The 14,656-nt window shown below is 38.3% G+C and overlaps 1 protein-coding gene across 1 annotated transcript; it reads left to right on the top strand.

Annotated features, from left to right (window-relative positions):
- Positions 1–1,556: 1,556 nt before the first annotated feature.
- Positions 1,557–14,561, top strand: LOC101485335 (ras-related protein Rab-37). Its single transcript, XM_004569706.5, has 9 exons — positions 1,557–1,915; positions 8,694–8,804; positions 9,863–9,904; positions 10,059–10,125; positions 10,210–10,262; positions 10,353–10,418; positions 11,135–11,191; positions 11,278–11,354; positions 11,831–14,561. Exons 1-9 carry the CDS (start codon positions 1,760–1,762, stop codon positions 11,934–11,936), a joined length of 735 nt encoding a protein of 244 aa, XP_004569763.1. The 5' UTR covers positions 1,557–1,759; the 3' UTR covers positions 11,937–14,561.
- Positions 14,562–14,656: the final 95 nt, after the last annotated feature.

Consider the following 14,656-nt stretch of genomic DNA (forward strand, 5'->3'; position numbering starts at 1 on the left):
TTGTGTTCTGCATATCATACGGGTCAGCTGTTCCACACTTCAGTTTCATACGGTGGAACAGTTTGTAATGAACCTTATGCGAAGTATAATAGCGAAGTTCTATGGTCTCACATCTGTCCGCTCCCTGGTGTTGCCGACTAAATCTAAGCTTGACATCACTTCCACTTTCCCGCACTGTCAAGCTGTTTGTGACATCCCTGGTCTAGTCCAATCATCTTCTCCCGGCCTTTTTCAGGCCAATCAGCATTCGTGCCACATACTTTGAATCTGTCATTCTCCTTTGCAGATGCCTTCATGCAGCCCACCCCCTCCTCATCACCACCTCTCATCACTTAGGTTCCATCTAAGCCACTGTCTTCATCTCCACCACCAGCGTCTAGACTCTGGGGGGTCCTCCTCTAATCCCTATCACACCTGGGGTTCTGTTCCACTGAGTCAGGCCATTGGAGTCTAACCACCAAATATCTCTATCTTTATTCTCTACATCAATAAATCATGTTCATTCTTTCTAATGGCCTCTCCTTATTGAAATAATAAAGCCCTCCTCTGGATAAATTACACAGAACCTTTTGCACTGTGCCCATTGATTATATCAGAAAAATTAGCCCTTAAATCAAAAGCATATTGATTCTCCTTTATTCTCCTCTCATGCTGTTTTCAGAGGGAAACATATGTTGAAACCTGAATTTACACTGGATTATTTGGCTAGTAGGCCTTCCACTCCCTTCCTTACATTTCCCCTTCAGGTCTGCTGAATTTTGAGCTGCTAATATGTGCAGCTCTGGGCAGAATGCTGTTTATTTCTAAAGTGAACTGGCTCCATCTTTGTAAATAAATTATAGTGCATTATTAGTAGATCTCAGTGTGATATTGCAGAAAATTTGCAATATGCAGTATCACAATAATTTGCCCTGCCTGTTGTGATCCAATTGACCAACTCATTTCCTCCTCCCTAGGATTTCTATAAATGCAATAACAGTCACTGAACTGAATAATCCTAAAGCCTACAATACAAAAACAAACATTATTAATTGATTATAATTAACCTTATAGATTTATGTTCTTCAGGGCAGACAACATCCTAACAAGTAGGGTTTTTTTCATGAACTCAGGGACATCACAATGAATTATGGCATTTTTCGCCTCTCCTTTCATAAGGGATGAAAGGAAATGAATGAATAATAATAACACTAATAATAATAATTTTCAACTACTTTAACAGAATTTCCCAAATGAAACATTTGTTATCTTATCCTGTCTCATTGTTATTTCTACTAAAACAACTATAATTAAACGGAACATACATTCGTCTCCGTTTTTTAATATCATAGTATAATATCATTGTTTTGGAAATATACACAGAGATCCAAAGCACTGGGTAAAATAAATGATGTCGAACTTTATAGATCGAATATCTGAACTCTTGAAAGAAAAACCACCACAACAAAAAAAAGTGACAGCCATTCAATCCTTCTCGGTCCATCCTCTGACCACTCATGCAGCGTGATGTGCGTGAATCACGACATACCATCATGTGGAGTGATGTAGGCAGAAGCCCACAGACTGTGATTCACTGTAAAGGAGGAGCCAGTTAAACAGCGTGGACTGTCGGAGAAGAGAGGAGGAGAGAAGAAAGCGAGCTGAGGGCTGTGAGACGACGAGTCGGCTGAAGCGAGAGTGCGAGGTTTACCAGCTTTTTATTTCCTCCGGAACCCTCGACGCTGTCATAAAGAAGCCTGTGAAGTGAAGGACTCTCAGGATGGAGCGGATGGAGTCAATGGAGCCGATCTCGGCATACTACACCACGGATTACCCGGAGATCCAACCAGACAGTACTTACGGATCCAAAGAGACAACCGAGAGCCAGGCAATGACTCCACCACCTCCAACATATGACGAGGAGTTGGTGCACAAGGTACGACCATATGGTCATCATGATACAACAACAGGTTTCATAGCCAGGAGCACTTTTATGCACTTACTTGCTGCGCGTTTTTTTCACGTGATTTTGCTTCTTGTTTATTTCTTCTTGTTTATTACTGGTGAAATGTGAGGAAACGTTTCTAAACCCCGCAGCATCCCGGTCCTTGACCGGATTTGCGCTCACGTGGTGCTGATTTACATTCAGATGCAATTTATAGTTGGTCTGTTTCCAGCCCTAATGTGTGTCAAATCACTTAATTCCTTCTGAGATGAGCTGTCAGCTTACAAGAAGGTCCCCCTTCACATATGAGCCGATTACTTCCTGCTGTCAGGGCAGGAAAGCTTTAAAAGAGGTCACTTTCTTTGAAAAAATGTCTTAACCAAACGCCAAATTCCCAAAGCAATCCTCACATTTAGGTGTTGATCACCAAAAAGTGCTGTAGAATAAAATTACATTTCAAACTCAAATTTTAGTTGACAAGTACACTTTCAGTTTCTCCTTACTGCGACCCAAAGCTCAAATAACCCATAAATACAACAGTAAATACACTAATTTATTTCTGACACCTTAAATTCCATAACTCAAACACACTAAAATACACAAACACACTAAAATGTCAGAGTGAATGTGATCCTGTTTTGACTGTTGTCACAAAAACTGTACAATATAGCCATTTGTCATTCAAAAAGCTTAATTGCGCTCGCAGCAAGCAGTTAAGTTACATTAATGTCTGGATTTAAAGAGAACCACTGAATCCTTCCTGGTGCTCCCATTTGACCTCACTGTTGATGGAACAAAGATAAAAGAGGAGCTCCCTTTAGGCTTCAGTGAAATGTCACATTGTATTTCAGAGCTGTGTTGCAGAAACCATTTCCCTTCAGTCTGGAGGAGTCATGTCATTCAAATGGCATATCTTTCTTCTGATAAGCATCTGGCCTCCAGCCTGCTATGTTCTAATTTCTCTCTTTTTAGATATAGCAACTGAGCAGAATTAGCACATCAATACTCTGATTCAACTGATAAGACATAAACTTTAAAATAAAACTATCCGGTAAAGTCAAAAATGTATTCCCTTTAACTAGCTGCCTTTAATTGCCTTAGAAATTTATTATAATCTTGCTACTTATTTATTTATGTTTGCACTCATAAATGTCCCAGATCATTGGGTGCACCCTTGGTTTAGGTTCAGGGTTATTGGCAAGGTTAGGCATACACTTATTTTTAAGTTTATAGAGAGAGTCTCTGGGAAATTAACAGAATCAAATTCACTTCATCTCTCTGAAGTCTAAAGGCATGTGTATGTGTCATCTTAGTGTGGAATGTGATTGGTTGGGACCAAAATGCAGACCCTAAAGGAAGGTAGAATTAAACATGAAATGAATTAGAGCAGGCCGGGCCCTGCCATTGACTGACCTAGGTGGAAGCACTGCTGCAGCACACAAAGCATTGATATCTCCACCAAGCTGGGTGCAGAGGTGGTGATGGACAGCATTACGGAGGACCAGGCTTACTCTTTGAAGATGGCGGGCTCAGACAAAGCCTATCTTTTAAATGCAATTCAGAGTTTCCTTACATAGACTTGGGCTGGGAAGCAGCCGATTATTGTTCAAACAACACAATTATAATTTGTGAAATTGAAAATGAAATAACTTTTTTATTTTATATATATTTAATATTTTTATTTTATGAAAAGTCTGGATGTACCTCTTTACCATTCTCATGCATGTGCACACACATGCACATGTGGTCTGCGTCACTGCCATAACAAATACATTCTGTGCACTGCCAGCTATAAGACCTTATGCAGAAACGTTTGTGATTTTCCTAGTAATTTCAAATGAATTTCAATCATAAAAAAGGTTGTGAATACTTGTGTAAAAAGATATTTTAAGTATTTAAGTTTTAATAAATTTACTCCCAAACACTCCAAAAACCATCATCACTGTCATGGGGTGGATTTTGTGTGTAGATTTACTCGGCATTGTTTGGCTGTAAAGGGCTAAGGAATGCAGTGCGAGTCTTCACAAAGATAGATGCAATTCTAACATGTGACTGTTATATCAGCTCACACATATACACACCACACACAGACTTGTAGTGTCAGGGAAGCAGGTGCACTGAAAGGGGTCATATTCTAAGAATACACCGTGTTCTTTGTGTCTAAATCAAGAAGAGTAATTTCAAGTGAACTTGAAAAAGTCAGTCTTGCCTTTTTGCCCTTCCTTTGCCAATATAAATAATAAAGGGACTAAAAAAGGTTTATCCTATCTTTTGTACTCACTCTTCTCAGGCTTTCACTCTGCCTTACTTTTTCCTCCCAGGAGGAGTTCTAATTACACAACAAAAAAGGCTCTTTTTAAGAGCTCGTTGGTGAGGCCAGTACTTACTCATGAAGCTGAAATGGTTACAGTTGCTTTGTGGATTCCGTTCTGTTATTAATTCTCCCTTCAATACTCACAGTTGTCCCAGATGACATTTTTAATAAAGTCAACCTAATACTGCTTTTGTAATATTTTTGGAAAGATTAGCTTAGAGACATCTTTACAGACAGAGTGGTTTTGTATTTTTTCTTACTGCCAATATTTCACATTAATACCCACAAAAACATTGCATTCTTTTGTATCTCGCAGTGGTTTCCTGTTTTTTCCATTCTCTCCATGGCCCTCATCCAAAAGACACATTTTTAAAGCTGCAAAGCACTTTTTTTTTTCTTTTTTTTTTCATTTTAAAAAAGTCTGTAAGTGTAGTAAAACCATGGTAGCTACCTGTCCACCACAAAAAAGCAGACATCACTATCAACTAGCTGGTTGAGTGTTTAGCTAAATAGCAGCAGACCAAAACAGAACTAAAAAGGTGGATACAGGACTTTAATTTGTCTAAAAAAAACAAACACTTGGTCTTACAGATTGCAGGGCACATTGACTTTTAGTATTGGAAACAGTGACTTTATCGCCTGTTGTTCTGTGGTTTCAAACCCCAGCTGTGCAGTATATCAAAGCTTAAATCAGTGGCAATTTGGAAACTGTCAAGCTAAATTACATTCTGGTCAATACTGCACATGCTCCAGGAAGAGAAAAGTGACATTTCAGAGAACTGTATCACTCTAAATTCACCACATCCCCTAATGCTGTTACTCCAACGACTTGTAAAAAGACATCCCATGCTTATTGCCTCAGTAACCTCCACAGAAGCTCATACTGAGGCTAGAAAGGAAATTTGCAGGCACTTAGCAATCTGCCTGTGAACCACAGAGATGAGAGAAATCTAATTCTTCTTTCTCTCGCGCACTACAACACATATACACAATATACATCATCAGTGTGTAATTCCCAAACATCTGTGGTGCATTCGCCTCATTACCTCCTGTCTCTAGAGGGGTTTCATGAGACAGTCTCACTTCTCGGCTAACTACAATTTAGTAGCATCACCATATGTACGTGTGTAGTGAGTACAATGAGTATGTTTTTTTTTTTCTCAGCACTAATTCCATCTTCACATGTACACATGGAGGCATTATGTTACACACTCTCAGTTATGTCCAGTAAAGAGGGAAGTGATACAGCTGAATCACAGCAGGATCAGATCAAAATATTTAAATAAATTATTGTCTTCAGATTTAGATGCAGTCAGTGGCTTATGTGATCACAGACTGCATGTAAAAGACAGATGTATCTTCCACATCCCAAAAAGTTAATTCTGTTCATCTGGACGTGGCGTTTTCAGTGGGAGAAACATTTCCTCACTCATCCAAGTGACTTCTTCAGTCTCAGCTGACTGCAGATTTCCCCAACTTTATAAACAGTACATGTGCATAATGACCGAAACTAGAATCAATGGTGAAAAATGGACTGTCAGGTCAGTTTCTTGATCGTTAATGTGATCAACAACCACTGATCAAAAACCATTGATTAATGGCCATGAGTACCATTCACAGAGAGTTGGGGAATGGCTGCAATCACAGCATTATAAGATGGTCAAAGATGTACCCTTAGGCACCCTCTTCAATTCAGAGATATCTGTATCTGTGGGGATGGTGTTCGCTCTGCGTTGTACCATCCTGATGACACCCAGTTTGTGCTTCAGTGGATGAAGCAGAAGCACAAGCCTTAAATAATGATCCGTAAGCGTAGGTTTATAGTACACATCAACTTTCAAATGTCCCCATTACTGATGGAAATCTCACAGTCTAAGAAGGCTAACCTGTCATTTTTCATATCATCTGTGGTGAGCCTGAAATAATTTTTCTACTGAGTTAATGTGATCAGTGAAATGTGGTATATCCAGTACACCACTTCCTATGTCCCTACGAAGTAGTGTACTGGCAGATGTTAGAAAGTTTGACCTGCAGTCTTACCAACAGCCATCAGGAGTAGACTTCCACTCTTTAGAAAAAGAGCCCTAATCAGGCACCAACTGGGTACCTGGTTATCAGCACCTGGAGTACCAGAAACTCAAAATAAGAGTCAATAGCAGAATAATCTGTTTGACGTTGGCAGAGAAGATTTGGTTTTTGATGTACACAACCCACACACTCAACTCTGCTACTCAAAATGCATATGCATTTTTTGTGGCACTATTTAAGGAGAAATAAACAGATTTTTCAAAGCTATCAAATTTATTGCCTAAAAGCATTATTACATCAAAGAAAAACCAGATACAAATTTCCTTAGGTTTATGCTGTGAGTTTTACTGTGCGGCTCCCCACCTTTCAGGACACAGTAAACTGGAAAAGCAGAATACATGTAAAGCCTCTCTGTACAAGGTGTATTTCAAAGGAAGAATAAGGAAGTGAATTTGCTGGTGACTCCTGAGTAAAGCTGATATGAAAATTCACTGGATGACTGATGAGGCAGTATCCATATTTAATCCAGCACACTGGGATGTAACTCTTTTCTAAAAATCCTCCATATGCTGAAATCAAATGAGGCTACAAAAGCTGCTTTAGCTTCTCAGCTCTAATCCTTTCCTCCATTCCCCCCACTTCTTTTATTTATCCCTGATCATTCATAAAGCCTTGAGGCAAAATTGAGTTCAACCACTGCCTGGTTTATCTGATGAGTGTCATGCCTTCACTTTTTTCTTGATTTGTCTTAGTTCTTTACAAACTGCTCATCATCAGATCAAGTTCAAGTTCAAGAACTTTATGCATTCTATCCCAATTTATGAACCTTTTTCTATTAGTTTAGCATGCCAGAAAACTCACCTGCTATTATTAAAGCAGCACTGAAAAACTCAGCGCTTTAACCCCTGGGCCATTTGTCATTCAGTGCAATTTTAAGGCAGGCCTACTTGTGCATATCTGACCAAGAGCGATAATCACATTTACTGTCTTTTCACACAATATTTGGCCACAATGACAATGAGTACTCCTGAGTTTTATCAAGACAGGACTGGTTGAAAGTTTTGTTGCCTTTTTAAGACCACTTTATTACATTTCCATGGTTACTATTACTAGACATCAAGTGAAGACCACTTCTGACAGCACATCTGCATTTGAATCATAAAGCAACTGTAGTGGATGCTCCAGCCCAGTAGCTCTTCTAGTATTCTACCCCAGTGATTAACGGCCACTGCAGCTAATTAGTGCATAAAATACATTACTGAATGTGTATTAAGGTGAAATCTAAGAGTGTGAAGATGAAGGTTCTTTCATGAGAGTTAATGAATGGAAGTCTATTTTTTATGCCTAACTTTCTTTCTATAAACATAATTAAGATTTTTATTGTCTCAACCTGCCACTCTATAAAATGCATTTGGGTGTAAATGAAGAACTACCCTGGTGCCACAGAGAGGAAAGAATGTGAATTTGGCAAAGAACAAAGATTGGCATTGATTTCGGCACTGAGTTTCTTAAAGATGGCATTTCCTTTGCCTTGCAAAGGGTTACCAAAATATTTACATATATTTTATTCAAAACTTATATGTAGCCAATATACCCTAACCTATGCTTAAAAAATTTAGGTTTAGCCTTTCTGCGATTTTTAAAGCTTTCAAGAACAAACGTTCAAACACAGGTCTTTTCATTGCCTGTCTTTACAATCTACAATCCTTTTAGTTGTCTCTTCCTAAACATAACCACATAATGATTGAAGAAATCCATCATTCTTGTGGCTTACTGCATTATTTACTGCATTTTTCTTCTGGCAATAATATTTATAATATATTTCACTACAGGATAAAATGAAGTCATTTGGCTGTCACAAGATAAAAGCCACATAGCCTGCATCAAAACTCCCAGATCACTCCTTGAAGAGAGCAGAGAACAGCTTGACTGTGTCGCACTTACTTAATCTGCCACAGTTAAAGGACACTTTGTGGGTGTGGAGGTGGTGGGTACCCTGGTGTGACTGAAATTAAAGCGCAGTAGACAATGAAATATTGACTGATGGTCCTGGTGACTAAGTTGGATGTGTGAATGCTGCCTTTCATTGATTCCATTGTCTTGAAGGTTATCTCCTCTGGCTTGTGAGTCATGCGGTAATAGTGGTACACTGCCAAGCTCTTAGAAAAGAAAATGTCGGTGCTGCTTGGAAACAGAATTGTCGACCATGACACAGATGTTGACTCACAACTGAAAATTATGAAATGATTGCAAGCATTCAACCATAAAGAGATTTTCAAGGCCAATTGAGACTGCAGCCAGGCTACTTCCTGCTGCTCCCGTATCACTAGGGGTCACCACAGCTTACTCTGTGCCTCTACCATATACTTAGACCATATATATAGAGGTAAGAAATTTAACTGTGGGATTTTATGTGTTTTCCTACAGACAATCCTGGTTGGGGACAGTGGTGTGGGGAAGACATCTCTGCTGGTGCAGTTTGATCAGGGCAAGTTCATCCCTGGCTCATTCTCTGCCACAGTGGGCATCGGATTCACAGTGAGTGCTTGGAACAATTTTTTTTTTTTATGAAATTGGACTGGCTTTTATTTATCCATGGTTTTAGATTTGCCTCTGGCATTTCAGACATTAGCAGTGTGGGAGGAGGCAACCTAAGTGTCATTGTGTGAGAGGTGGGGTACACCTTGGACAGGTCACCAGTCTGTCTCCGTTTTATATATATATGCAGATTATACAACTTATATGTATAATCTGCAAATGAATACTTTCCATCCTCTTTAGAGTTTGCTCATTTCGATAAAAAGCTGATGATTCACATTTGCCACTCAGTGCCATTAAAATCAATGCAGAAGAGAGGTTGTAATGAGCACAGGCAGTAGCTAGTGTGACGTCACTCACTGGTTTGTAAGTTCTTATTATCAAGCCTCAAGATGACCCTTTCTGTCTTGGTGTTTTGAAACCAGATGTGATGAGAAAGGGATGGTTCTCATTGGCTAATGACTTGTGATTGAAAAGTAATTCACCGGGAGTATCCTCCTTTGTGAAACTTATCACTTGATTGATGAAAATTTACAAAATGGGCCAAGCAGATTATTCAATATAGGACGTCAGGGCCAGGGAAACATTTCCTTACAGTCATTGGACTTAGATGTGTTTTTGCACCTACATGTTTCACTTTCCAAGCCTTAAAGCTACATCTATCTTTAATACTATCTACATTAATGACATGAGAATGTAATTAGAACCACCCCGCTGAAATCTTAAATGGTGAAATTTAGAAATATTTTTTAAAACAATTCTGAAGTTTGCAACGATTTAATATAGTATTAAATGAAGCAAGTGGGAGGGTTTTCTTTCCCATAAGTTTTTATACGTTGTGACTTCTTTTTGCAACATGAGTCACCCCCTGCTGACCATTAAAAGGAATGGAGGTTTGAGGTAGTTGTACATTGCCTCTCTCACTAAACATATATTTCAAAATCTGAAGAAATAAAGCCACAACTATCGACAAACATAGATAACTTGTCTTTGTACTTTGCATTTTTAATTTGTTCTACTAGCTGCTCGTACTGTTCTTCTGTTTCTACCTCTCTCAGAATAAAGTGGTGACTGTGGATAACGTAAAGGTCAAACTGCAGGTCAGTAAGTAAATCAGTTCCAGTGCAAAGTTGATGTGCTTACACAATAGCACTCTATTTTTAGAGTAGTGGCTGGTTTCCTCTTGGGCATCACCATTATAAGTGAAAATAAGAAGTAGCCAAGTGGAAACAGGCCAGTTCTTTTCTGTTTCAGATATGGGACACAGCAGGACAGGAAAGGTTCAGAAGCGTGACACATGCGTATTACAGAGATGCACACGGTGAGGCGATACAAACCCTAATCCATATCACAGCATCACAGGTGTTACACTGGCACTCAATTTTTGTTGGTTCTCTTTCCAAAGCTTTGCTCCTTTTGTATGACATCACCAGCAAATCATCTTTTGACAACATTAGGGTAAGTCTGTGTTTGTACCCTGGGAAAATATGAAAATGTGCTACAGTTAAAGATTTATTTATGAGTGTGTTTGTATGTCTCTTGCTTCAGGCTTGGTTAACAGAGATCCACGAGTATGCACAGAGCAATGTAGTCATCATGTTGCTGGGCAACAAGGTAAGAGGAAATTGTTTGAGAAGCTTAGCATGTGGAGCAAAAAGTGCAAAAGAAGGATATGATCTGTGCTGAAGACAGAGCAGTTTCTGGATCAGGGCATTTTGTAAAGATAATGTAAACGAGTTATAAAAGAGTTAGAGCAAAGTGATAGTGCTGCTTTGGGTTCAAGTGTCGGGTTTAAGTATATGTAACAATATGAATGCAATGATAAAAATGTGAGTGGCGCCACATCGTAGGTAGCTTAGTAATAATAACATTTTTAAAAGCTATATATAACATATATGATGCTGTATCACATTTTGTTATATATTAAATTTACAAGTCCTCACAAAAAACAGTGTAAATTTAATCAAATGTACAGTCGCTGCACTACTTCAATCACTATGCGTGTATAAAAGTATCTGAACTACCAGCAAACTACTACAAACGTGTTAGACTATTAGTTTTATTACATGATCTACTCTTCAACATTGAATAGTGGTAGCAAACACTGAAAATTCCACAAGATATGTTTTCCTTTAGAAATATCCTGATTGATCTTGTATATTATGAAGTCTAAAAATGTAAATACTCATACCTGTGCATGGTTTTGTTCAGCTTTAAAAAAAAATAGCTGTATCAAGATGTACATTGTTTTTTTTACTTAATAGTTTAAATGTGTTTATTTTTCTGCACCAAGTCTTTCCTAAAATCCTAAACTAATGTGTGTTTATCAGGCCGACATGAGCAGTGACCGAGCGATCAGGAGAGATGAAGGAGAGAGGCTGGCCAGAGTGAGTATTTTATTTACTTCCATAAAAACAGAACTGATAGCGTTTAATCTGCTACTTACTGTGTTGTGCTCTCTTTGTGTGTTCAGGAGTACTCAGTTCCTTTCATGGAGACAAGTGCCAAGACAGGGGTCAATGTAGATCTGGCCTTCACTGCTGTGGCCAAGTATGACACAGATGCCACACAGTAGCTTTTGAACAGTCCATAAACTATAGATGTGTATGATCTGAAATGGTCCTTGTTTGAGCCAACAAGAAGTCATGTAATGGGACTAAACAAAGATAAATTATTATCATTTGCTTTGCTTTTCTTCTTCTGCCACTAATTTCATTTTCATATGACAGCAGCAAAGTTGTTACTACTGAATTTGAGATTGTTTTTTCACATCGCTCAATTTTATCTCACATCTTTGCTGAACATAGTATATATTTTCAGAAAATTCCAGGATTCATTATAAAGAAATGTTTCAATTCCCTTAGTACTATATAATTTAACGTATTTATTGCAAGGGATTTATTCTTAAGTAGTCCACTACTATTTTCATGATGCTATCTGTGTTTTCTTACCACAATCCTCTGCAGTAGAATAATTCTATCAATATCAGTGTTATCTTCTAAAATATGCCTTGTTCTGTTCTTCAGGGAGTTGAAGCATCGGGCCATCCAGCATCCCAGTGAACCCAAGTTCCAGATTCATGAATATATTGAGGCACAGAAGGAGAAGTCAGGTTGCTGCAGCTACTTTTAAAACTTATCTCCCAACTCTTCCTCCTCCCATAGCTCTGGGCGAACAGACTGTCAGAGACACATTACTGAGTGGGAGGAAGCCCTGTATCTCACTGCTGCTCACAAAATGTTACACTGCCATTCATTCAAGACTAAAAGCCAAACGTACATCAGTGGATTAACCATGCTACAGACCCACACAAATTTTCTTTAGCTGAATACCTCCAACTCTCCAGACGTCAGTTTGCACTACTGATGCTTTCTAAAGTACATTCAAGGAAAGAGTAGTTATTTATTTGATATGTTAAAAAAAAATTCCTGAGGGAATATTTTGTAACTTAGATGATCAATATTAGTCTCTTGTATTTGTTTGTTTTTTTTTTTAATGCAATTGCAGTCAAGAGTTAGTAAATCTGGAGGCAGGAGCAAACAGCTAGCCTGACCCTGTCACAAACCACCTACAACTCCATAACATAGTTTTCTCATTTGTTTAACATGAACCATGCTAACAGACAGTGTATCCTAGCCTGTTAGCATGAGAACTTTTACTAATTTTGATTAAGCGCAGTGCAACCGATGCTAAAGGAGCCTTTCATTTAGAGAATATTTGGTTATAAATCCAATTAAAAACCTTTTCATGACATTTACATGCATCTTCTATTTTTAAAATTGTATTTATTTATTTATTTATTTGTAAGTAATTATAATAAATTATAATTATCTATATAAAATGTATTTTCTCTTGGTGAAGTTATATGATTCATGTGTCTTTGGAACAGTTATTTTTGTTAATATTTTCTGTTGTTTCCTCACATGTGGACGGTAAGGCGCTAGGCTGGTTAGCGCTTTTGCCTCACAACAACAAGGTTACTGGTTTAAGCCCTGGTTGGGATCATTGTGTGTAGAGTTTGCATGTTCTCCCTGTGCCTGTGATGATTTTTCTCATGCATATTGGGTTAACTGGTGTTTCTAAATGAACTGTAGACCGTATGTAAGGAACTTAAACTACTTGGAGCATGTAGAATAAACATTGGCATGCAGAGCAATGCATCTGTGAACTGTGTCTCTGGGAGAAGGATTACTGTGAAGAGCGAACATTCGATACTAAGTACTTGAGTTGTTGTCTGTTATTTAAGGAGGCGTTATGTACATACAGCATGAGTTGAATAATTTTATATGGTGTTATACTGTGCAAAAGTCTTGGGTCATCCTTGTAATAGTTGCAGCATCTCTTGGGGGGGGGGGGTGTCAAACCAAGTGCTCCATTGTCTGTTTTTCTATCCAGGTGTGCTTTTATTGTACATAAAGTGTGTTTGGGATCATTGTCATGCTGAAGAATTAGGCCATTATCAATCTGCTGCTTGCCCGATGGTATTGAATGTTAGTTCAAATTCTGACCATACTTATCTGCATCCGTAATTTGATCAAGTTTTGACAATATCCCCAACATCACTGGGTGAAACACAGCCTCAAACCATGAAAAGGTCTCCACTTACAGATGGCTGTTGAAACTCAACCTCTACTGGCAACTCATTGAGCCAAATTTGAATTTATCACTGCATAAGACCTGTTAGCACTGATTTTCACTCAAGTTCTTGTGTAATTTGGCACAGGTAAGCCTTTTCTCCCTGTTCCCATTCCTTAACAAGAGCCTCTTGACAGCCATCTTTCCACTGAGACCATTTCAGCACTGTAAGATCTAATGAGATGACAGTATTTAAAAAAATTATGCAAACTTGTTGCCTTAGAGAAACTAATTACAGTTTATTTAAGATATACGCAGTACTTTGAATAATCAGATTTTTCTGAGAATGAATTAATGAAAAAGTCAACTGATGAATATGTCAGTTGAAATAAATAATTCGTTTTTAGCACTTTATATAGTTTGTTTTTGCTCTACAGGCCAATTAAAAGCTCAGTTGCACATGCACGCTGAACATGCATTTGAAAGTGCCTCCATTTTTATTTTTGTATAAGAATACACTAATATGAACAGTAAATTTGGGTAATCAGTTTTTAAATGCTCAGGGCTGAATTTAGATCCTCCAACAGATATTTTCACAAAGCTGCATTACATTTTTTGGTTCCTCCTCTCCTGGCAGTAGCATGTATCTTAATGCTACACTGTGTTATTTGCTAACGCTGTAAGAGACATTCTGTACAGAGCATACAGGAGTTTTACCAAAACCTTTGAAATCTGAAATAAAAGAGTGGGAGTACAAGTTTTTATTGACCAGAAAACCATAATGAGCTGAAGAATGCCAAACTGCTACGTAAAGAAGAGGGGAAGTAGTGAGTGGTATTTCTCTCTGTGTCTGTCCCTCCAGGTTACACATTTTAAATAACACGAGTTAATACATTAAGGAAAGGTTGCTTTTGTGACATTTGTTTTGGACAGTAGTCTACAATGCTCTTCTGCAAATATTACTGCTTGATGAGTGTATGTTTGCTGTGTTACTAAGTTTGGACAGGTTTGATATACTTCTAAATTATTCAGATTGTGGTCAGCAGACCTTTTGTCTATTGAGCAGCTGTTTTGTTTTGACAACACCACTGCCACAAGCAGTGTTTTATGTGCTGTATGCTGGATAAAAATAAATAAATAATTTTTACCTGCAGGGGTGCTCTCTTACCTGCAGACAACCACCATAGCCGCAATGGTGTGTGTGTGTGTGTGTGTGTGTGTGTGTGTGTGTGTGTGTGTGTGTGTGTGTGTGTGTGTGTGTGAGAGATTACCATACC

The sequence above is a fragment of the Maylandia zebra genome, linkage group LG8 (genome assembly GCF_041146795.1).
Source record: "Maylandia zebra isolate NMK-2024a linkage group LG8, Mzebra_GT3a, whole genome shotgun sequence".
NCBI lineage: Eukaryota > Metazoa > Chordata > Actinopteri > Cichliformes > Cichlidae > Maylandia > Maylandia zebra.